Source organism: Salmo salar, chromosome ssa09 (assembly GCF_905237065.1).
Source record: "Salmo salar chromosome ssa09, Ssal_v3.1, whole genome shotgun sequence".
Taxonomy (NCBI): domain Eukaryota; kingdom Metazoa; phylum Chordata; class Actinopteri; order Salmoniformes; family Salmonidae; genus Salmo; species Salmo salar.
The window spans coordinates 50,795,602-50,820,661 of NC_059450.1; the positions used below are offsets into that span (position 1 = coordinate 50,795,602).

Below are 25,060 nucleotides of genomic sequence, written 5' to 3' on the forward strand. Positions count from 1 at the left end.
GCAACTGTTGGAGCTGTAGCAACTGTTGGAGCTGTAGTAACTGTTGGAGCTGTAGTAACTGTTGGAGCTGTAGTAACTGTTAACAGACCTGTAGTAACTGTTGGAACTGTAGTAACTACTAACAGAGCTGTAGTAACTGTTGGAGCTGTAGCAACTGTTGGAGCTGTAGCAACTGTTGGAGCTGTAGTAACTGTTGGAGCTTTTGTAACTGTTGGAGCTGTAGTAACTGTTAACAGAGCTGTAGTAACTGTTGGAGCTGTAGTAACTGTTAACAGAGCTGTAGTAACTGTTGGAGCTATAGTAACTGTTGGAGCTGTAGTAACTGCTAACAGAGCTGTAGTAACTGTTGGAGCTGTAGAAACTGTTATTAACAGAGCTGTAGTAACTGTTGGAGCTGTAGTAACTGCTGGAGCTGTAGTAACTGCTAACAGAGCTGTAGTAACTGTTGGAGCTGTAGTAACTGTTGGAGCTGTAGTAACTGTTGGAGCTGTAGTAACTGCTAACAGAGCTGTAGTAACTGCTAACAGAGCTGTAGTAACTGCTAACAGAGCTGTAGTAACTGTTGGAGCTATAGTAACTGTTGGAGCTATAGTAACTGTTGGAGCTGTAGTAACTGTTGGAGCTGTAGTAATTGTTGGAGCTGTAGTAACTGCTAACAGAGCTGTAGTAACTGTTGGAGCTGTAGTAACTGTTGGAGCTGTAGTAACTGTTGGAGCTGTAGTAACTGCTAACAGAGCTGTAGTAACTGCTAACAGAGCTGTAGTAACTGCTAACAGAGCTGTAGTAACTGTTGGAGCTGTAGTAACTGCTAACAGAGCTGTAGTAACTGTTGGAGCTGTAGTAACTGTTGGAGCTGTAGTAACTGTTGGAGCTGTAGTAACTGTTGGAGCTGTAGTAACTGTTGGAGCTGTAGTAACTGCTAACAGAGCTGTAGTAACTGCTAACAGAGCTGTAGTAACTGCTAACAGAGCTGTAGTAACTGTTGGAGCTATAGTAACTGTTGGAGCTATAGTAACTGTTGGAGCTATAGTAACTGTTGGAGCTATAGTAACTGTTGGAGCTGTAGTAATTGTTGGAGCTGTAGTAACTGCTAACAGAGCTGTAGTAACTGCTAACAGAGCTGTAGTAACTGCTAACAGAGCTGTAGTAACTGTTGGAGCTGTAGTAACTGCTAACAGAGCTGTAGTAACTGTTGGAGCTGTAGTAACTGTTGGAGCTGTAGTAACTGTTGGAGCTGTAGTAACTGCTAACAGAGCTGTAGTAACTGCTAACAGAGCTGTAGTAACTGTTGGAGCTGTAGTAACTGTTGGAGCTGTAGTAATTGTTGGAGCTGTAGTAACTGCTAACAGAGCTGTAGTAACTGTTGGAGCTGTAGTAACTGCTGGAGCTGTAGTAACTGCTGGAGCTGTAGTAACTGCTGGAGCTGTAGTAACTGCTGGAGCTGTAGTAACTGCTGGAGCTGTAGTAACTGTTGGAGCTGTGTAGCCTCTATGGTTGTCCTTTATGGAGTGAGGAGAACTGCTTCCTGCCTAACACAGGTTGCGGCGGCAGCGTAGCCTAGTGGTTAGAGCGTTCGACTAGTAACCGAAAGGTTGCGAGTTTAAATCCCCGAGCTGACAAGGTACAAATCTGTCGTTCTGTCCCTGAACAAGGCAGTTAACCCACTGTTCCTAGCTGACATGCCTCGTTAAATAAAAAAACACAAGGTTGGGAAAAACAGACGCCAGCTAGAGTGTATAAAACATGTTTATTTATATTTTGGTCACAAAAACTATAATTAAAAGTATTTAAATACACATTCAACTGGTAGGACTAAAGCCACACCAATTATGACCCTGTCTCTTCAGAAACAGACAAATGATTCACTTTTCACTTCATAATGTGTTTAATGTGAACTAAATGATCGGAATAAAACGTTAAAAAATGTAAAACAATTGAAGTACATTGTATTTTATTCACAGCAACACTGAATAAAGTGTAAAAGACCTCCTAGGTGTGGTGATCACTGCCAGGGTGTTTGTCTGCCCAGGACTCTGTTGGTGATTCTCTGCAACACAAAGGATTCAATCACTACAGTTGATTCATTCACTAAGGTTGATTCATTCACTAAGGTTGATTCATTCACTAAGGTTGATTCATTCACTACGGTTTATTCATTCACTACAGTTGATTCATTCACACTGAGGAAACTCCTAAAGAATGTAGAATACATTCTATACTAGTTTACATGTATTCATAATATGTACATAATATTAAATTGGATACAAAACAATATACTATTGATGCTGCAAGCATTACGTACACCAACGCTGCTGCATTTTACATTTTAGTCATTTAGCAGACGCTCTTATCCAGAGCGACTTACAGTAGTGAATGCATACATTTCATACATTTTTTACTCCGTGCTGCAGGACCCATGCAGTAGAGTTGTGGGTATGAAAGGCCTACTACCTTGTTGTAGAGCTGAGCATTGAGTCTGTAAGAGCGGTACTCCTCTCTCCTCTTCTCCTCCTCTCTCCTCCTCTGCACCTCTGGCAGCTGCTCATACATCCTGATGGGGAGAGAGGTGGGGGGGTGACAGGGGAGAGATGACAAGGGAGAGAAGGGGGAAGGAGGAGAGGGGGGAGGAGAGAGAGCGGAGAGCGAAGGAGAGATGACAGGGGAGAGATGACAGGGGAGATATGACAGGGGAGATATGACAGTGGAGAGAGGGGGGAAGGAGAGAGGAGAGGGGGGAGGAGAGATGACAGGGGAGAGAGGAGAGAGGGGGAGGAGAAATGAGAGAGAGGGAGGAGAGAGGAGGGGGAGGAGAGATGACGGGAGAGCAGAGGGGGGAGGAGAGATGACAGGGGAGCGCGAGGAGGGAGGAGAGATGACAGATGACAGGGAAGAGCGGGGGGTAGATATGACAGGGGAGAGCGAGGGGTAGAGATGACAGGGGAGAGAGGAGGGGGGAGGAGAGATACGGTGAGATAGATAAAACATTACCTGTCCAGATATAATCATGAGTATGAATCATTAGGTTGTCCAGTATATTATAACTGTATTCTGACCATCAGCAACTCTTGATTTTTCCAGCAGCATTCCTTGGGCTCTATTTTAATAAACCTAAGGCAAGGCTACGGCAAGGCTACGGCAAGGCTACGGCAAGGCTACGGCAAGGCTAAGGCAAGGCTAAGGCAAGGCTAAGGCAAGGCTAAGGCAAGGCTAAATCTTAGCGCTGGCAGTAGCACTATACAGTTCATTCTGAAAGTATTTAGACCTCTTGACTTTTTCCGCGTTTTGTCACGTTACAACTTTATTCTAAAATGGATCTCCACACAACACCCCATCATGACATCACAACACCCCATCATGACATCACAACACCCCATCATGACATCACAATACCCCATAATGACAAAGCAAAAACTGTTTTTTATACATTTTTGCAAATGTATTTAAAACTGAAATATCACATTTACATAAGTATTCAGACCCTTTACTCAGTACTTTGTTCAAGCACCTTTGGCAGCGATTACAGCCGCGAGTCTTCTTGGGTATGACGCTACAAGCTTGGCACACCTGTATTTGGGGAGTTTCTCCCATTCTTCTCTGCAGATCCTCTCAAGCTCTGTCAGGTTGGATGGGGAGCATCACTGCACAGCATCGTTGTCTTGGCTGTGTGCTAAGGGTCGTTGTCCCGTTGGAAGGTGAACCTTCGCCCCAGTCTGAGGTCCTGAGAGCTCTGGAGCAGGTTTTCATCAAGGATCTCTCTGTACTTTGCTCCGTTCATCTTTCCCTTGATCCTGACTAGTCTCCCAGTCCCTGCCGCTGAAAAACATCCCCACAGCATGATGCTGCCACCACCCTGCTTCACCGTAGGGGTGGTGCCAGATTTCATCAGACTAGAGAATCTTGTTTTTCATGGTCTGAGAGTCCTTTAGGTGCTTTTGCAAACTCCAAGCCGGCTGTCATGTGCCTTTTACTGAGTGGCTTCTGTCTGGCCACTCTATCATAAATGCTTGATTGGTGGTGTGCTGCAGATATGTTTGTCCTTCTGGAAGGTTCTCCCATCTCAACAGAGGAACTCTGGAGCTCTGTCAGAGTGACCATTGGGTTCTTGGTCACCTCCCTGACCAAGGCTCTTCTCCCCCGATTGCTCAGTTTGGCCGGGCAGCCAGCTCTAGTTAGAGTCTTGGTGATTCCAAACTTCTTCCATTTAAGAATAATGGAGGCCACTGTGTTATTTGGTAAATTCAATGCTGCAGAAATGTTTTGTGCCCTTCCCCAGATCTGTGCCTCGACACAATCCTGTCTCTGAGCTCTACGGACAATTCCTTTGACTTCATGACTTGGTTTTTGCTCTGACATGTACTGTCAACTGTGGGACCTTATATAGACAGGTGTGTGCCTTTCCAAATCATGTCCAATCAATTGAATTTACCACAGGTGGACTCCAATCAAGTTGTAGAAACATCAAGGATGATCAATGGAAACAAGATGCACCTGAGCTCAATTTAGAGTCTCATAGCAAAGGGTCTGAATACTTAAGTAAATAAGGTATGTGTTTTTTTAGCTTTGTCTGTTTTCGCTTTGTCATTATGGGATATTGTGTGTAGATCGCTGAGGATTTTTATTTATTTAATCCATTTTAGAATAAGGCTGTAAAGTAACAAAATGTGGAAAAAGTCAAGGGGTCTGAATACTTTCCAAATGCACAGTAGTTCCAAGGGTTTGTCAGAAATACTTTTGCTATTTTCACAGCAGGAATTATGAGCACAATAGCTGGCGGCGTCGGGGAGAAACGGCTGGATTTTGATGAATAAATAAAATTGGAGTATGACCGAGGGCTTGGCCAATCAAAGGCACACCTGGTCCCGTGAATGCATACACCTGAAATGTATGCATTCACTACTGTAAGTCGCTCTGGATAAGAGCGTCTGCTAAATGACTAAAAGTGTAAATGTAAAATCAACACGTGCATGCCATTGTCTCCAGTTCTGCAGGTGATTGACGGTATTTGTGTATTCAATTTCAATTCAGCTGGGGGTGGGGGGGGGGCACGGAATATTCTAGTCCTAGTCCATCGTGGATTGAGACTACAGTTACGAGTACTAACAACAGTAAACAATGTTTGGAGTGTCGCCAGTCAACATTGTCTCGAGGACAGACCTACATGTCTTTGCACATAGGCTCCCGTAAATTGTATTGTGCGGGGGGCACGTTCTCAATAAGGCAGATATTTGAATAATGTTTTGGAGGAGCGTGTCTTTGGTAACAGGACAAGAGGCAGCTCTTTGGAAATGGGGATGGATACAAGCAGTATGCACTGCAGGTAGGTGCTATGTGAACCGTGAATAATGCAGAAGCATGACGGAAAAAGCCTGACGAGTCGAGTAGACCATTTCGGAAACCTTTATGGATAGGCTCCTGGTTAATGCATGGCAGGATAAGACAGACAAGACATATTGCTGGTGAACCAGCTTTTTGAACCATGGTTATCTATATATGCTGTGGGAACTTTTATCTGTCTGACCTGTGACCTCTTCCTCCTGGCCCCCCTGTTGTTAGAGTCTGCTTCCTGTTCCTGTGACTTACCTCCTCCTCTGTCTAGTAAAGGCTATAAGGACACGCCCCAGAATATATCAAAATTAGGTTTAGGTAAGGGTCAGTTTTAGGTTTTGGAGAGTTGGTTTAAGGGACGGGAGGGGAACAGAAGAGGGGAGGGGTTACTGGAGGGGAACAGAAGAGGGGAGGGGTTACGGGAGGGGAACAGAAGAGGGGAGGGGTTACGGGAGGGGAACAGTAGAGGGGAGGAGTTACAGGAGGGGAAGGATCACAATGTGATACGTTTATGGAAAATAACCTGCATTTATTTCCACTTGATAATAATTAAAATGAAAAGCACAACGTTCAATGCTAAAATGCAGAGCCGATTAAAGTCTTACTGTTTCGACCGCTGCACCAGCTCCTTCTTTGGAACGGCTCTTTGAAACACCGCTGTGCCTTGGGAGAGAAGACGGTACAAAATCAGCCATGTTTAACAAACCTATTGTGTTAAGTTGTTGAGTCTGCCGAGTTGGTGGATACAGGAGCCTGAAAGACTGGGAGATCCTGAGAAGGGTTGGCGACTGAGGCCGTCTGCAGGTTGGGAGACTGGGGGAGGGTTGGTATCTGCAGGTTGGGAGACTGGGGGAGGGTTGGTATCTGCAGGTTGGGAGACTGGGGGAGGGTTGGGAGACTGGGGGAGGGTTGGTACCTGCAGGTTGGGAGACTGGGGGAGGGTTGGTATCTGCAGGCTGGGAGACTGGGGGAGGGTTGGGAGACTGGGGGAGGGTTGGTATCTGCAGGCTGGGAGACTGGGGGAGGGTTGGTATCTGCAGGTTGGGAGACTGGGGGAGGGTTGGTATCTGCAGGTTGGGAGACTGGGGGAGGGTTGGTATCTGCAGGTTGGGAGACTGGGGAGGGGTTGGTACCTGCGGGTTGGGAGACTGGGGGAGGGTTGGGAGACTGGGGGAGGGTTGGTATCTGCAGGTTGGGAGACTGGGGGAGGGTTGGGAGACTGGGGGAGGGTTGGGAGACTGGGGGAGGGTTGGTATCTGCAGGCTGGGAGACGGGGGAGGGTTGGTATCTGCAGGTTGGGAGACTGGGGGAGGGTTGGTACCTGCGGGTTGGGAGACTGGGGGAGGGTTGGGAGACTGGGGGAGGGTTGGTACCTGCAGGCTGGGAGACTGGGGGAGGGTTGGTACCTGCAGGTTGGGAGACTGGGGGAGGGTTGGTATCTGCAGGTTGTGAGACTGGGGGAGGATTGGGAGACTGGGGGAGGATTGGTATCTGCAGGTTGGGAGACTGGGGGAGGGGTTGGGAGACTGGGGGAGGATTGGTACCTGCAGGTTGGGAGACTGGGGGAGGTTTGGGAGACTGGGGTAGGTTTGGGAGACTGGGGAGGTTTGGTACCTGCGGGTTGGGAGACTGGGGGAGGGTTGGGAGACTGGGGGAGGTTTGGTACCTGCGGGTTGGGAGACTGGGGGAGGGTTGGGAGGGAGACTGGGGGAGGGTTGGGAGGGAGACTGGGGGAGGGTTGGGAGACTGGGGGAAGGTTGGGAGACTGGGGGAGGGTTGGGAGACTGGGGGAGGGTTGGTACCTGCGGGTTGGGAGATGGTTGGTACCTGCGGGTTGGGACAGTCTCCCAGGTCTTCTGGGTTGGTTGAAGAGATCATTTCTCTCTCTGCTAAAGACAACCTGCAGCTTCCTCTCCTCCACCTGCAGCACCAGACGCTTCACCCTCTCACGAGAACGAGACACAAACTCTGGCCGACGCAGCTCCAGAGCTTCCTGCAGGAGTTGAAGATGTGGAATAGGTGTTAGATCAGCTTAATAGTGTTGAAGAGGAGCAGTGGAGCATGTTTGACCTTTGACCAACAATGTTGGTAACAGACACACAGCGAGGACAACGGACACACAGCGGGGGCAACGGACACACAGCGTGGGCAACGGACACACAGCGGGGGGCAACGGACACACAGCGGGGGGCAACGGACACACCGCGGGGGCAACGGACACACAGCGGGGGCAACGGACACACAGCGGGGGCAACGGACACACAGCGGGGGGCAACGGACACACAGCGGGGACTAACGGACACACAGCGGGGACTAACGGACACACAGCGGGGACTAACGGACACACAGCGGGGGCAACGGACACACAGCGGGGGCAACGGACACACAGCGGGGGCAACGGACACACAGCGGGGGGCAACGGACACACAGCGGGGGCAACGGACACACAGCGGGGGCAACGGACACACAGCGGGGGCAACGGACACACAGCGGGGGCAACGGACACACAGCGGGGCAACGGACACACAGCGGGGGCAACGGACACACAGCGAGAGCAACGGACACACAGCGGGGGGCAACAGACACACAGCGGGGGGCAACAGACACACAGCGGGGGGGCAACAGACACACAGCGGGGGGCAACAGACACACAGCGGGGGGCAACAGACACACAGCGGGGGGCAACAGACACACAGCGGGGGGCAACAGACACACAGCGGGGGGCAACAGACACACAGCGGGGGCAACAGACACACAGCGGGGGGCAACAGACACACAGCGGGGGCAACAGACACACAGCGGGGGGCAACAGACACACAGCGGGGGCAACAGACACACAGCGGGGGGCAACAGACACACAGCGGGGGGCAACAGACACACAGCGGGGGGCAACAGACACACAGCGGGGACTAACGGACACACAGCGGGGACTAACGGACACACAGCGGGGACTAACGGACACACAGCGGGGGCAACGGACACACAGCGGGGGGCAACGGACACACAGCGGGGGGCAACGGACACACAGCGGGGGGCAACGGACACACAGCGGGACTAACGGACACACAGCGGGACTAACGGACACACAGCGGGGGGCAACGGACACACAGCGGGGGCAACGGACACACAGCGGGGGCAACAGACACACAGCGGGGGGCAACGGACACACAGCGGGGGCAACGGACACACAGCGGGGGCAACGGACACACAGCGGGGGGCAACGGACACACAGCGGGGGCAACGGACACACAGCGGGGGCAACGGACACACACCGAGAGCAACGGACACACAGCGAGAGCAACGGACACACAGCGGGGGGGCAACAGACACACAGCGGGGGGGCAACAGACACACAGCGGGGGGCAACAGACACACAGCGGGGGGGCAACAGACACACAGCGGGGGGGCAACAGACACACAGCGGGGGGCAACAGACACAGCGGGGGGGCAACAGACACAGCGGGGGCAACAGACACAGCGGGGGCAACAGACACACAGCGGGGGGCAACAGACACACAGCGGGGGGCAACAGACACACAGCGGGGGGCAACAGACACACAGCGGGGGCAACAGACACACAGCGGGGGCAACAGACACACAGCGGGGGCAACAGACACACAGCGGGGGGCAACAGACACACAGCGGGGGCAACAGACACACAGCGGGGGGCAACAGACACACAGCGGGGGCAACAGACACACAGCGGGGGGCAACAGACACACAGCGGGGGCAACAGACACTGCGGGGGGCAACAGACACACAGCGGGGACTAACGGACACACAGCGGGGACTAACGGACACACAGCGGGGACTAACGGACACACAGCGGGGGGCAACGGACACACAGCGGGGGGCAACGGACACACAGCGGGGGGCAACGGACACACAGCGGGGGGCAACGGACACACAGCGGGGGGCAACGGACACACAGCGGGGGCAACGGACACACAGCGGGGGCAACGGACACACAGCGGGGGCAACGGACACACAGCGGGGGCAACGGACACACAGCGGGGGGCAACGGACACACAGCGGGGGGCAACGGACACACAGCGGGGGGCAACGGACACACAGCGAGGACAACGGACACACAGCGGGGGGACAACGGACACACAGCGGGGGGGACAACGGAGACGCATCTAGGGCAACAGACACACAGCGGGGGGCAACAGACACACAGCGGGGGGCAACAGACACACAGCGGGGGGCAACAGACACACAGCGGGGGGCAACAGACACACAGCGGGGGGCAACAGACACACAGCGGGGGGCAACAGACACACAGCGGGGGGCAACAGACACACAGCGGGGGGGCAACAGACACACAGCGGGGGGGGCAACAGACACACAGCGGGGGGGCAACAGACACACAGCGGGGGGGCAACAGACACACAGCGGGGGGGCAACAGACACACAGCGGGGGGGGCAACAGACACACAGCGGGGGGGCAACAGACACACAGCGGGGGGGGCAACAGACACACAGCGGGGGGGCAACAGACACACAGCGGGGGGGCAACAGACACACAGCGGGGGGCAACAGACACACAGCGGGGGGCAACAGACACACAGCGGGGGGGCAACAGACACACAGCGGGGGGCAACAGACACACAGCGGGGGGCAACAGACACACAGCGGGGGGCAACAGACACACAGCGGGGGGGCAACAGACACACAGCGGGGGGCAACAGAGACACAGCGGGGGGCAACAGACACAGCGGGGGGCAACAGACACAGCGGGGGGCAACAGACACAGCGGGGGGCAACAGACACAGCGGGGGGCAACAGACACACAGCGGAGGGGCAACAGACACACAGCGGAGGGGCAACAGACACACAGCGGAGGGGCAACAGACACACAGCGGAGGGGCAACAGACACACAGCGGGGGGGCAACAGACACACAGCGGGGGGCAACAGACACACAGCGGGGGGCAACAGACACACAGCGAAGGGCAACAGACACACAGCGAGGACAACAGACACACAGCGTAGGGGACAGACGGAACACAGAGAAGTGAACCAGACCTGGAGAGAGATTCGGACCAGAGCGGCGGGGGCGTTGCCAGTGGGTTCAGGCCCAGGAGGGGTGATGACGCTGTGCTTGATGTGCTGCCTCTCATTGGGTCTGTCCCGGTCAGCCTCCAGCTGATTGGTCTGTAGTCTGTCTGTCAGTCTCTCCCTGACAAATCAAAGCACAGTTCTTATAACCACAAAAAAAAAACTGTTCAAAGTTCTTAAACAATACAATAGAATAATAAAAAGTGAGAAAGATATATATTAAAAAAAATAATACATTTTTAAACAAATAGTAGATAAAAATAGATTAGACAGACCTGTCCTGTATTTGTCTCTGTCTGAGCGGTTCTCTCCAGGGCCGGGTGGTTCTGCTGTAGGGTTCAAACCAGGCCGGGCCCCGGGGAGGCTGCTGCTCTGGCTTGTTCTCCTTCCTGCCCTCGGCTCTCAGGTTCTCAGCAGGGATGTACCATGATACACCTGGAAGTAGGAAACAGACATGACGACACACCTGGAAGTAGGAAACAGACATGACGACACACCTGGAAGTAGGAAACAGACATGACGACACACCTGGAAGGGAACAGTATGGTCCGTAAAGTAGGTAGCCTTGTAGGAAACTTGGCTTGTGCGAGTCAGAATAGCTCATAGGATCAGAAGCTGTTTTTTGTAACACGAGGCAGCTTGATGTAAAAAGAAACACCCTGAACTATCTCCTCAATGCGAGTGCCCTAAACTATCCCCTCAATGCCGAGTGCCCTAAACTATCCCCTCAATGCCGGGTGCCCTAAACTATCCCCTCAATGCCGGGTGCCCTAAACTATCCCCTCAATGCCGAGTGCCCTAAACTATCCCCTCAATGCCGGGTGCCCTAAACTATCCCCTCAATGCCGGGTGCCCTAAACTATCCCCTCAATGCCGGGTGCCCTAAACTATCCCCTCAATGCCGGGTGCCCTAAACTATCCCCTCAATGCCGGGTGCCCTAAACTATCCCCTCAATGCCGGGTGCCCTAAACTATCCCCTCAATGCCGGGTGCCCTAAACTATCCCCTCAATGCCGGGTGCCCTAAACTATCCCCTCAATGCCGAGTGCCCTAAACTATCTCCTCAATGCCTGGTGCCCTAAACTATCTCCTCAATGCCGAGTGCCAAGCAGAGATGCATCAGGTCACAATTTTTACCGTCTTTGGTATGACTCTGCCAGGGATTGAACTCATAACCTTCCGATCTCAGGGCGGACACTAACAATAAGGTTGGTAGAACTGTATGGTACTCACTTCTTATCAGACAGCGTTACATGGAGATATACACTGAGTCTACAAAACATTATGAACACCTGCTCTTTCCATGACATGGACTGACCAGGTGAATCCAGGTGAAAGCTATGATCCCTTATTGATGTCACCTGTTAAATCCACTTCAATCAGTGTAGATGAAGAGGAGAGGAGACGGGTTAAAGAAGGATTTTTAAGACTTGAGACATGGATTGTGTGTGTTTGCCATTCAGAGGGTGAATGGGGAAGACAAAAGATTGAAGTGCCTTTGAACAGGTTATGGTAATAGGTGCCAGGTGCACCAGTTTGTGTCAAGAACTGCAACGCTGCTGGGGTTTTCATGCTCAACAGTTTCCTGTGTGTATCAAGAATGGTCCACCACCCAAAGGACATCCAGCCAACTTGACACAACTGTGGGAAGTGTTGGAGTCAACATGGGCCAGCATCCCTGTGGAACGCTTGTGACACCTTGTAGAGTCCATGTCCTGACGAATTGAGGCTGTTCTGAGGACAAATTGAGGCTGTGCTTCAAATAGTGAGGCTAGTCCAACCCCGCTGCACATTGCTCATTTCTGTCTTTGAATAATATTGGATTAGTCATCAAAAAGAAAGTAGGACGAAGGCACTCTTCATATAATTAATTAAAATGCCTTTATTTGTATGAGCATGTTCAAATAGAAACAAGGTTTTAAACAAATCCCACGCATTTCGGCTGCATAGCCTTCGTCAGGGAGTACAAAGAAATAATACAATGTCCTCTAAGAGGCCGAAACGCGAAACCTTGTTTCTATTTGAACATGCCATACAAATAAAGGCATTTTAATGAATTATATGAAGATTGCCTTGATCCTCCTTTCTCTTTGATGACCAATTCACCCCTCTTACCAAAGAGCACCTTCTGTCTACCAAAATGTATTATTGTGTACCTCAGTAGCGCTTCCCTTCCTCCTCTTTCTACTAATATTGGATTAGTATTGCATTGTGTTACTGATTTGGAACACTCTAGAGTTTAAATGTAAAATGTCAGTTCTCCATACCTTGAGGGTAATAGGGCTTGGCAAAGGGTTGGCTCATCTTCCTCTTGGTTTTCTGAGGGCTCCTGTCCCCCGCTCTAACCCTCTTGCTACCAGAGTGTGAGGAGGGGAGCACCCTGGCACCCCTGGCTGAGCCTGGCGAGGGGAACGTTGTGCCAACGTCACGGGTGTGGCGACGTGTTCCGTTACTCACAATCTCCAGGTCCCCTGCGGAGAGGAGAGTGAGAGATGGTTGAGTGTCCACATCTCAATGTTTATACACTTAACAAAAATATAAAAACGCAACATTGTAAAGGGTTGGTCCCATGTTTCATGAGCTGAAATAAAAGATCCCAGAAATGTTCCATACGTACAGAAAGCTTATTTATCTCAAATTCTCTGCACAAATGTGTTTACATCCCTGTTAGTGAGCATTTCTCCTTTGCCAAGATAATCCATCTAACCTGACAGGTGTGGCATATCAAGAAGCTGATTAAACAGCATGATCGTTACACAGGTGCACCTTGTGCTGGGGAACAATAAAAGGCCACTCTAAAATGTGCAGTTTGAGGGAGCGTGCAGTTTGCATGCTGACTTCAGGAATGTCCACCAGAGCTGTTGCCAGAGAATTTAAAGTTAATTTCTCTATGATAAGCCACCTCCAATGTTGTTTTAGAGAATTTGGCAGTACGTCCAACCGGCCTCACAACCGCAGACCACATGTAACCAGGCCAGCCCAAGACCTTCACATCCGGCTTCTTCACCTGCGGGATCATCTGAGACCAACCACCCGGACAGCTGATGAAACGGTGGGTTTGCACAACTGAAAAATGTCTGCACAAACTGTCAGAAACCGTATCAGGGAAGCTCATCTGCTTGCTCGTCGTCCTCACCAGGGTCTTGACCTGATTGCAGTTCGGTGTTGTAACTGACTTCAGTGGGCAAATGCTCACCTTCGATGGCCACTGGCACGCTGGAGAAGAGTGCTCTTCATGGATGAATCCCGGTTTCAACTGTACCGGGCAGATGGCAGACAGCGTGTATGACGTCGTAAAGGGCGAGCATGGCCTGCATACCCACCAGACATGTCACCCATTGATCATGTTTGGGATGCTCTGGATCGACGTGTGTGACAGCATGTTCCAGTTCCCGCCAATATCCAGAAACTTTGCACAGCCATTTAAGAGGAGTGGAACAACATTCCACAGGCCACAATCAACAGCCTGATCAACTCTATGAGAAGGAGATGTGTCGTGCTGCATGAGGCAAATGACGGTCACATCAGATACTGACTGGGTTTCTGATCTACGGCCCTACCTTCTTTTTTTTTTCTTTTTTTACCTCAAAGGGACAGTTGAGCTAACGTGTGCTAATGTGATTAGCATGACAGTTGTAAGTAACAGCAAACTTTCCAGGACATAGACATGTCTTATACGGGCCGAAAGCTTAAATTCGTGTCTTACCGTAACTGCACTGTCCAATTTACAGTAGCTATTACAGTAAAGAAAAAAGAAAAACATGCTACTGTTTGAGGAGATTGCACAACAACAACAAAAACGTATCACGTCAACTGATTTGATACATTCACCTCTGAAGGTAAATAATGTACTTACATTCAGTAATCTTGCTCTGATTTGTCATCCTGAGGGTACCAGAGATAAAATGTAGCGTAGTTTTGTTTGATAAAATCCAGTTTTATGTTCTACAGTTTGACACCACTGCTGTCTCTGGCTCCACACCCACCCCGTCCGGCCATCTTGATGTGTGAAAGTCAATGTAAAAGCTAATGATCCATCATGTATGACATTTCTGGGAGTGTGTAAACTTACATTTTTTTTTATTACCATAGCCTTTGTGTGTGTTCTCTATAGTTATGTACTTGAAAATGTATCAATTGACCAATTCGGCGGACTTGATACAACATATTGTCCAGTATTGCAAAGCTTCACTGGATCAATCTGAAACGTTGCACACACACTGCTGCCATCTAGTGGACAAAATCTAAATTGTGCCTAAACTGCAATATTATATTACGGCCTCTTATAAAATAGGAACTGCATGTTTTTTCTTCTTCTTTGTATTATCTTTACCAGATCTATTGTGTTATATTCTCCTACATTCATTTCACATTTCCACAAATGTCCAAGTGTTTCCTTTCAAATGGTACCAAGAATATGCTTCAGTTCCTGAGCTACAGGCAGTTAGATTTGGGTTTGTCATTTTAGGAGAAATTTGAAAAAAGGGGTCAGATCCTTAAGAGGTTTACGGTATCTGTGACCAACAGATGTATATCTGTAATCCCAGTCACGTGAAATTCATAGATTAGGGCCTAATTAATATATTTCAATTGACTGAATTCCTTATACAGTGCATTCGGAAAGTATTCAGACCCCTTCCCCTTTAGTTACAGCCTTATTCTAAAATTGAGTCAATATTTTTCCCCTCTCATCAATCTACGCACAACGCCCCATAATGACAAAGCACAAACAAGTTGTCCACATTTGATAAATGCAGTGAGGTGGAAGGAATTGTCCGTAGAGCTCCAAGACAGGATTGTGTCGAGGAACAGATCTGGGGAAGGGTACCAAAACATTTCTGCAGCATTGAAGGTCCCCAAGAACACAGTGGTGTCCATCCTTCTTAAATGTAAGAAGCCACGAAGCCTCTTAGAGCGGGCCACCCGGGCAAACTGAGCATTTGGGGAAGAAGGGCCTTGGTCTGGAAGGTGACCAAGAACCCAATGGTTACTATGACAGAGCTCCAGAGTTCCTCTGTGGATCTCTGCAGCACTTCACCAATCAGGCCTTTATGGTAGAGTGGCCAGATGGAAGCCACTCCTCAGTAAAAGGCACATGACAGCCCGCTTGAGAAACAAGATTCTCTGGTCTGATGAAAACAAGATTGAACTCTTTGGCCTAATGCCAAGATGTAGACTCAAGGCTGTAATTGCTGCCAAAGGTGCTTCAACAAAGTACTGAGTAAAGGGTCTGAATACTTAACCAGATACCATTTCCACTCTCAGGTACACACACACATATATATATAAATGTATGACCATATTAGAAACACATATTTCCCTCAGGTTACATAGATCCACAAAGAATAAACTCCCATATCTACTGGGTGAAATACCACAGTGTGCCATCACAGCAGCAAGATGTGTGTGTGTGTGTATATATATATGTATATATATATATATATATATATATATATATATATATATATATATAATACACACACACACACACACACACACACATTTGCGAAAATTTCTAAAAATCTTTTTTTGCTTTGTCATTATGGGGTATTGTGATGTGATTATGAGGAATTGTGATGTCATTATGGGGAATTGTGATGTCATTATGGTGTATTGTGTGTAGACTGAGGAGGAAAAAAAAAATATTGAGTCCGTTTTAGAATAAGACTGTAACGTAACAAAATGTGGTAATAGTAAAGGGCTCTGAATACTTTCTGAATACACTGTATGAACTTTAACTCAGTAAAATATTTGAAATTGTTGCATGTTGCGTTTCTATTTTTGTTCAGCGTACATATTATTTTCAGAACATACCTGGGTTACTGACCTGCCTGTACGCCTTTGCTGACATGTTTGACTGCCTTCTTGGAGTGGGAGGGGCCACGATGCGAGGGGAGGGTGTAGGTGCTGGTGGATGATGCAGAGTCAGCTGGAATCTGAGGAGCCACAATACAACTAATGGCTATCAAAACTATAGATCATTCAATATACAGTAGAGAACAGAGCCTGAGAAAGATTGGGACTGAAAACAAACAGTTTTATAACAGAAAGAGAAGAGAGACAGAGAGAAAGAGAGGAGATTAGAGCGAGAGGAGAAAGGAGAGAGTAGAGCGAGAGAGAGGGGAGAGAGGAAAGCTGGTCCTGAGGCTCTGTACACAAACAGACCCCACAGAGCCCCAGGACAGCAACACAATTAGACCCAACGAAATCATGAGAAAACAAAAAGATAATTACTTGACACATTGGAAAGAATTAACAACAAAAAAACAGAGCAAACTACAATGCTATTTGGCCCTAAACAGAAAGTACACAGTGGCAGAATACCTGACCACTGCAACTGACCCAAAATTAAAGAAAGCTTTGACTATGTACAGCCTCAGTGAGAATAGCCTAGCTATTGAGAAAGGCAGCTGTAGGCAGATCTGGCTCTCAAGAGAAGACAGGCTATGTGCACACTGCACATATTTCCCTCAGGTTACATAGATCCACAAAGAATAAACTCCCATATCTACTGGGTGAAATACCACAGTGTGCCATCACAGCAGCAAGATGTGTGACCTGTTGCCACAAGAAAAGATCAACCATTGAAGAACAAACACCATTGTAAATACAACCCATATTTATGGTTACTTATTTTCCCTTTTGTACTTTAACTAATTGCACATCGTTACAACACTGTATATTGACATAATTTGACATTTGTAATGTCTTTATTCTTTTGGAACTTTTGGAAGTGTAATGTTTACGGTTAATTTTTATTATCTATTTCACTTGCTTTGGCAATGTTAACATACGTTTCCTATGCCAGAAAAGCCCTTGAATTGAATTGAAATTGAGAGAGAGAGGAGAGAAGAGAGAGGAGAGAGAGAACAGAGAGAGAGGAGAGAGAGAACAGAGAGAGAGGAGAGAGAGAAGAGAGAGAGGAGAGGAGAGGAGAGAGAGAGAAGAGAGAGAGGAGAGGAGAGAGAGAGGAGAGGAGAGAGAGAGGAGAGAGAGAGAGAGAGAGAGAGGAGAGAGGAGAGAGGAGAGAGAGAGAAGGGCAAGCCAACAGAAGGTAGACATACTACAGAGTCATCAGTGCCAGTAGACTCTGATGGGACATGAGGAGTCTCTCTGGATCTCCCTCTCCTCTGCTCCTTGCTCTGCCTCTGCTGGAGGATGGTGCTGTACAGTTTACTAAGGCTGTGGCTGGTCCTGTGACTGGAACTAGTCCCTAGGTGAGTTGAACAAAGAGAATAGTTCGTAAACGTTAGCTAATGTTCATTCAAATCTCGTTCAACTGAAATTGTTCCTAAGTAACAGAACCCTTGCTGAACTCACCTCCTGTATTCAGCCCTCTGACCCGATGGGCTCCGAAAGCCCTCACCAGTCGAGCTGTGTCTATTGTAGACATGGAGCTGCTGGTCTCCCCTGAGATGCTCCCAGAACTCTCTCTCTCTGCTGGACACAGGTACTGGCTGCGGGCCGGGCGGTGGGAGGGGCTAGAACTGTAAGAGGCTGAGCAGTCCTCCCCCTCTGCGGGCTGGGGCTCCTCATCCTGCAGCTCCCAGGCCTGGCGCGGAACACTAGCCTTAGCCTGGTTAGCTTTAGCATCGGGATCGCTCCGTCCACTGTTACTCTTCTCTCTCCTACGCCTCCCTTCCTCCACACCTTCTCTTCTCCTCCCTTCCTCCACACCTTCTCTTCTCCTCTCTTCCTCCTTCCTACCACTCTTTCGTTCTCTTCTCCTCCCTCCTCCGTCTTGTTCTGTGGTGTCAGTCTGCTGCCTTGGTTCTGGTTCTGGCGGGGCGGAGTTCCCGGTGCTGTGGATGAGGCGAGACAGACGCTCCAGACGTTCCAGCAGGGACGCCTCTCTCTCATTGGTGGGCCGGGCTTCCTCCAGGCTCCACCTCTCACTGAACCTGCGCCACAATTGGTCCAGAGTGCTGCCACACCGCCGGGCTAGACTGTGGTCCTGCCTTCCTGGCTCTCGCTCCATCCCTGGGTCAGGGGCTGAGGTTCGGACAAGGTGGATGTTGGAGATCTGGTGGTCCATGTGGAGATGGTGAGTTGGGTGGGTTTTGGGGAAGTGATGGTGGAGGTCCAGAGAACTATAGTCCATCTCTACATGCAGAGGCTGAAACACCTCCAGCTCCTCTTCCCCCACCTCCAGGCTGCAGCGAAGGGAGGGCTGGACAGGGCGGTCTGTGTCTGGGACCCCCTGGGTGTGTGTGGACGTGGTGATTGAGGTTCCATGGTCCCTCGTGGCCCCAGATGGTCCTCTAGTGGTGGTGGTTGGTATAGCAGGACCTCTAGTGGTGGTGGTTGGTACAGCAGGACCTCTAGTGGTGGTGGATGGTACAGCAGGACCTCTAGTGGTGGTGGATGGTACAGCAGGACCTCTAGTGGTGGTGGTTGGAATAGCAGGACCTCTAGTGGTGGTGGATGGTACAGCAGGACCTCTAGTGGTGGTGGATGGTACAGCAGGACCTCTAGTGGTGGTGGATGGTACAGCAGGACCTCTAGTGGTGGTGGATGGTACAGCAGGACCTCTAGTGGTGGTGGTTGGAACAGCAGGACCTCTAGTGGTGGTGGTTGGAACAGCAGGACCTCTAGTGGTGGTGGTTGGAACAGCAGGACCTCTAGTTGTGGTGGTTGGTATAGCAGGACCTCTAGTGGTGGTGGATGGTATAGCAGGACCTCTAGTGGTGGTGGATGGAATAGCAGGTCCTCTAGTGGTGGTGGATGGTACAGCAGGTCCTCTGGTTAACCCTCCTGTGACATGAGAGAAGAATTTTGACTGTGTAGCATGCTGGTCAATCATTGGTTGGCCTTCATCCAATGGCACCGTGGTACCTGAGAGTGGAAATGGTATCTGGTTAAGAATTCAAGAGAAAATAACATTCACACACAAAGCAGTGACTCTGTCCATTAAAAATATACATACTGTGTATTATACTGACCTGGTCCTTCCCCTCAGTGTTAAACCCTCACTATACTGACCCGGTCCTTCCCCCCAGTGTTAAACCCTCACTAAACTGACCCAGTCCTTCCCCTCAGTGTTAAACCCTCACTATACTGACCCAGTCCTTCCCCCCAGTGTTAAACCCTCACTATACTGACCCGGTCCTTCCCCCCAGTGTTAAACCCTCACTATACTGACCCGGTCCTTCCCCCAGTGTTAAACCCTCACTGTACTGACCCGGTCCTTCCCTCAGTGTTAAACCCTCACTATACTGACCCAGTCCATCCCCACCAGTGTTAAACCCTCACTATACTGAGTGCTCACCTGTCCTCTCCATACTGTAGTTTTCTCCCAGTCTTAGTCTCTTGCTGTAGATACCCTCTGTGTGTTTGATGTTGACCCCCCTGTCCACCACCTTGTCCACCTGCTGCTCTCGTGACCCCAGGATCTCTATGTTGAAGCGAGGGGGCACCGCGTCGTCCGAGCCTGGGGAGAAGAGAGAGAGCGAGAGAGAGGAACGGGCGAGTGGCTCGGGAGAGGAAGCCGTGTCTCTCTCACTCTCTCTGAGGATCATCGCTGTCGGACCTGGGACTCAACACTGCCTCTGTCTCTCTCCGCACACTCACACTGGAACATGAATAATTCATTTGATACACGGTGTCTGTTACAAAAGACCAGCTGCGACCCGCCTGGGGGAGGAGAGCGGAGGAGGGGCCAGAGGAGAGGGGCCAGAGGAGAGGAGGAGAGGGGCCAGAGGAGAGGAGGAGAGGGGCCAGAGGAGAGGAGGGGCCAGAGGGGAGGAGGGGCCAGAGGAGAGGGGCCAGAGGAGAGGAGGAGGGGGGCCAGAGGAGAGGAGGAGAGGAGGGGCCAGAGGAGCGGAGGAGAGGAGGGGCCAGAGGAGCGGAGGAGAGGAGGGGCCAGAGGAGAGGAGGAGAGGCCAGAGGAGAGGAGGAGAGGCCAGAGGAGAGGAGGAGAGGCCAGAGGAGAGGAGGAGAGGCCAGAGGAGAGGAGAGGAGGAGAGGCCAGAGGAGAGGAGGAGAGGCCAGGTGGCTGCATCTATTACAGGACGATCTCAGTTAGCCTATAGGAGTTCTCTAGACCAAGGGGATCATTCATTATTGAAAGCTCTGGAATTCCTGTCAGTCTGACTATAGATAGTTTATAAATGTGTAAATAATGTATTTTAACTAGCTAGATAAGAGATGTTGTACCTGGGTGGGTACTCTCCCCGATGGAGTCAGACCGTACCGGGGAAAGCTGTGGGTCAGGATGTGTCTGGGATACGTAGAACATCTCACTACCGTGTGGCTTATATGGCAACAGAACCGACAGCGCCGCCTGCCTAGACGGACCGGTACCAGTCAGCCTCTGGGGAGGTGTGAAGCATTGTGGGAAGGTGGAGGTTGCCGTTGACGTTCCCGTGGTGATCTGGGCTGAGGCGTCGGCCGTCTCCTGCCCCTGTCTACAAATCGGATCTCTGTTCTCCTGCGACCCCGTCTGATTGGCCGGGGAAGGCTCGGGGGCGTAACTTGGGCTCTTGTCTACGTCAATACTGCTGGAGACAGCAGAGGAGTGTCTGACAGGAGCAAAGGACAGAAGTCTCCGGGACCTCTCTTCAGCCCCTTTAGGACCAGGGGAAAGGGTGAGGTGGAGGTGGGAGACATAACCCGTCCTGGTGGTCCAAGCTCCAGAGACCCAGTCTTCTCCAGAACCCATGATGGACCCAGGACGCCCTACGTCGGGGTGAGAACAGGACATCTGTCCGTACATGCCTGGGGTCAGAGGGAGAGGAGCTGCGGAGTGGGGGGGACCAGTAAAGTGGTTCTCTTGGTCTCTACCAGGCAGCTGGATGGGAGAGGAGACCGAGGAAGAGGGGGGAGAGAGAGATACCGAGGAAGAGGGGAGAGAGGGAGAGACCGAGGAAGAAGGGAGAGAGGGAGAGACCGAGGAAGAGGGGGGGAGGAGACAGAGGAAGAGACCGAGGAAGAGGGGGGGAGGAGACAGAGGAAGAGGGGGGGAGGAGACAGAGGAAGAGGGGGGAGAGGGAGAGACCGAGGAAGAGGGGGGAGAGGGAGAGACCGAGGAAGAGGGGGGGGGGGGAGACAGAGGAAGAGGGGGGGGGGGGAGACCGAGGAAGAGGGGGGAGAGGGAGAGAGAGTGTGACAGTGTTATGGTCCAAAGGACATTCCTTTTCTTAAACACCAGGTCATCTGAGTGTGAATGCCAGTGTTAGTCTATAACAGTGTTAGTCTATAACAGATCTGAGTGTGAATACCAGTGTCAGTCTATAACAGTGTCCGTCTATACCAGTGTCCGTCTATACCAGTGTCCGTCTATACCAGTGTCCGTCTATACCAGTGTCCGTCTATACCAGTGTCCGTCTATACCAGTGTCCGTCTATACCAGTGTCAGTCTATACCAGTGTCAGTCTATACCAGTGTCAGTCTATACCAGTGTCAGTCTATACCAGTGTCAGTCTATAACAGATCTGAGTGTGAAAAACAGTGTCAGTTCTTTAGTCAGTAAAGATAGATTCACCTGGGATTCTACCTGGCCCGGCTCCTGGCCCCGCTCCTGGCCCCGCTCCTGGCCCAGGCGTGTCTTTCTGTCTCTGGGGTACAGACTGCTGCTGTTGGCCTGTGATCCAGTCGTGGTGGTTGAGTCTCTGGACACGGAGCAGGGTGTTGAGGTGGCGTTGCTCTCCCTCTCCTGCTGCTGTGTCTGAGGTAGCCACCCCTGCACTGTGGGTTGGGAGACCCCATCTAAGGTGAACTGGGACACCTGTAGAGGCTCGGGGAGAGGGGAGCGGCGGGAGGTGGCAATGGTGATGGAGGTGAGGGGTGGAAGGTGAGTTCTAGGGAGGACGTATATCCCCTCTCGGAGGGCGATCTGTCTGACCCGGGCCTCTAGGTCCTGCCTTAGAGGGGTACGCAGCTCAACGCTGTCGTCAAACGGATTCCCGCTCAACTGCTGTAGCTGGTGGGACAGACAGTCCTCTGCTGCCCTCAGGGCCCTGAACTGCTGCTGCTCCCCATCCAACTGCTCCTCAGGCTGGGGTAGGGAGGGAGGCTGGCCCCCTGGACCTACAAGGCTGGACGCACTACTGCTGTCCGTGTCCATGCTCCTCTGGCTCTGAACAAAGGAGAAAGAACCAGTTTCAACTGACCAGAAAGAACCAGTTTCAACTGACCAGAAAGAACCAGTTTCAACTGACCAGAAAGAACCAGCTTCAACTGACCAGAAAGAACCAGTTTCAACTGACCAGAAAGAACCAGTTTCAACTGACCAGAAAGAACCAGTTTCAACTGACCAGAAAGAACCAGAATCAACTGACCAGAAAGAACCAGAATCAACTGACCAGAAAGAACCAGAATCAACTGACCAGAAAAATAAAAAGCGACGTTAACTCAAACATTTCTCCCAAATCCAAGATTGAACCAGTTGACTGCTTTTATGAATTCAATCGCAAATAAAGTAGAAAGGAAAAGATCTGTAGAAGGCTTGTCTACACACCACTGAACCGCATGCTGGAGAGGACACATGTCCCAAAACACCACAACCCTCCAAATCACTGAACAGCATGCTGGAGAGGACACATGTCCCCCTAGGATCCAGTTGCCCCCCTCCCTCTAGGACCCAGTTGCCCCCCTCCCCCTACGATCCAGTTGCCCCCCCTCCCCCTACGATCCAGTTGCCCCCCTCCCCCTAGGATCCAGTTGCCCCCCTCCCCCTAGGATCCAGTTGCCCCCCTCCCCTGGGATCCAGCTGCCCCCCTCCGCCTGGGATCCAGCTGCCCCCCTCCGCCTGGGATCCAGCTGCCCCCCTCCCCCTGGGATCCAGCTGCCCCCCTCCCCCTGGGATCCAGTTGCCCCCCTCCCCCTAGGATCCAGTTGCCCCCCCTCCCTCTAGGATCCAGTTGCCCCCCTCCCTCTAGGATCCAGTTGCCCCCCTCCCTCTAGGATCCAGTTGCCCCCCTCCCTCTAGGATCCAGTTGCATAGGGAGGTGTTCAGTCCCAGGGTCACAAGCTTAGTGACGAGCTTGGAGGGGACTGGGGTTGAACGCTGAGCTGTAGTCAATGAACAGCATTGTCACATAGGTATTTCTGCTTATCTAAGTGGGTGAGGGAATTGTGGAGTGCAATTTGATATCGCGTCGTCTATGGATCTGCTGGGGGCTGTATGTAAATTGGAGTGGGTCCAGGGTGTCAGGGATGGTGGAGTTCATGTGTGCCATAACCAGCCTTTCAAAAAACACTTCATGATTACAGGTGTGAGTGCTACAGGGTGGTAGTCATTGTGGCAGGTAGCCTCAAGAGTTCAAGGGAACAGGAGTGATGGTTGTCAGCTTGAAACATGTGGGGATTACAGACTGGGACGAGGAGAGGTTGAAAATAACAGTCAATAGGCCTGCCAGCTGTTCTGCGCATGCTCTGAGAACTCGCCCCGGGACCTTAGGACTTGACTGAGAGTGAGATAACCCAGTCCTCTGGGTCAGCGGGTGCCCTCATGCACGGCTCTGTGTTGTTTTTATCGGATGTCTGCATAAAATGCATTGAGTTCGTCTGGTAGAGAGGCATCGTTGGGCAGATCACTGTTGGGTCTTCCTTTGTAATCCGTAATGGACTGTAGCCCCTTGCCACATGCGGTGAACGTCAGAGCCTGTGTAATATAATTACACCTTGTCCCTATATATCGTCATTTTGTTGTTTGATGGCTCTGCAGAGGTCATAGTGGGAGTTCTTGTACTTGTTCCTGTCCTCAGCCGTAGCCTCCAGGGTTGTCTGTGATAGCTCTGTGTGTGGTAGCCCAGTCCTTTAGCTTAGCACCAACCTCTGTGTTAAACCAGGGCTTTCGATTGGGTTAAGCAGCGAACCCTCACTGTGGGGACGACATCGGCGATGCATTCCCTAATGAAAACGGTGACGGAGGTGGTGAGCTTGTCGACACTATTGACGGAGTCCCAGAACATATTCTAGTCAGACCTAGCAAAGCAGTCCTGTAGCATAGCCTCCGATTCGGAGGACCATTTCTCAATGGAGAGCGTCACAGGTAGTTCCTGTCCGAGCTTCTTCTACTTGTAGACAGGAAGCAGGAGTATAGAATCATGGGGGGGGATAAGGGAGGGCCTTTAACGCTTGTGTGTGAGTAGAGTAAGAGTGGTCTTTATCGCCCCTAGTGGCAAAGGAGACGTGTTGATGGAAGTCGGGCATTACGTGTCGGGATTTAAAAGCAGCTATGGATTCCTGCTTGTTCATAGCCTCGTACAGTTCGTTAAGTTCCAGCTTGTTGTGGTTGTCCTGAGGTGGAATATCTACAGCAGTTTGATAACAAATAAACTCTCTCTGGAGGTAGATGGGTCTGCATTTCACAATCAGGTATTCCAAGCCGGGTGAACAATGGGTAGAAACTTACACTGCACTAGAGTCAACACATCATTTGCTGTTGACGAAGAGACATACCCCTAACCCCTCTTGATTTCCGTGAATCTAATGGCCTGTCCGCTTGGTGAATGGAGAATCCATCGAGTTGAATAGCCATGAGGGGTATCTTGTCTGAAAACCAAGTTTCAGAAATTAAAATAATATTGCAATTACGAGAGTCCCGTTGGTAGCAAATCCACGGTCGGAGGTCATCCATTTTATTTATTATCAAGTGATTGGCCAATAGAATGGAGATAAGATGTGGCCGCTTTTCCCGTCGCCTTAATCTCGCCAGGATTCCCCTCCCCTGC

General features: G+C 50.8%; 1 protein-coding gene across 7 annotated transcripts in view; it reads right to left on the reverse strand.

Annotated features, from left to right (window-relative positions):
* Nucleotides 1-1,728: 1,728 nt before the first annotated feature.
* The window catches only part of alms1 (ALMS1 centrosome and basal body associated protein), a 38,509-nt gene continuing 15,177 nt past the window's right edge, over nt 1,729-25,060 (reverse strand). The window contains exons 10-23 of one of the 7 annotated variants that reach the window (XR_006771022.1): nt 21,868-22,461; nt 20,541-21,174; nt 19,654-19,815; nt 17,706-19,220; nt 17,450-17,598; nt 16,213-16,321; nt 12,653-12,856; nt 10,661-10,820; nt 10,353-10,506; nt 7,153-7,318; nt 5,931-5,988; nt 5,581-5,714; nt 2,452-2,551; nt 1,867-2,047 (exon numbers count right to left, since the gene is read on the reverse strand). Coding sequence is in view for 4 of the 7 variants with exons in the window: in XM_014211683.2 (XP_014067158.2) it covers nt 2,003-2,047; nt 2,452-2,551; nt 5,931-5,988; nt 7,153-7,318; nt 10,353-10,506; nt 10,661-10,820; nt 12,653-12,856; nt 16,213-16,321; nt 17,450-17,598; nt 17,706-19,220; nt 19,654-19,815; nt 20,541-21,174; nt 21,868-22,461 (4,050 nt within the window). In the remaining 3 variants the exon portion in view is untranslated. Of the gene's footprint in view, nt 2,048-2,451; nt 2,552-4,614; nt 5,715-5,930; nt 5,989-7,127; nt 7,319-10,352; nt 10,507-10,660; nt 10,821-12,652; nt 12,857-16,199; nt 16,322-17,449; nt 17,599-17,705; nt 19,221-19,653; nt 19,816-20,540; nt 21,175-21,867; nt 22,462-25,060 lie in introns of those variants that run through there. The other 6 variants (XM_014211684.2, XM_014211683.2, XR_006771023.1 and 3 more) reach the window with 6 other exon arrangements.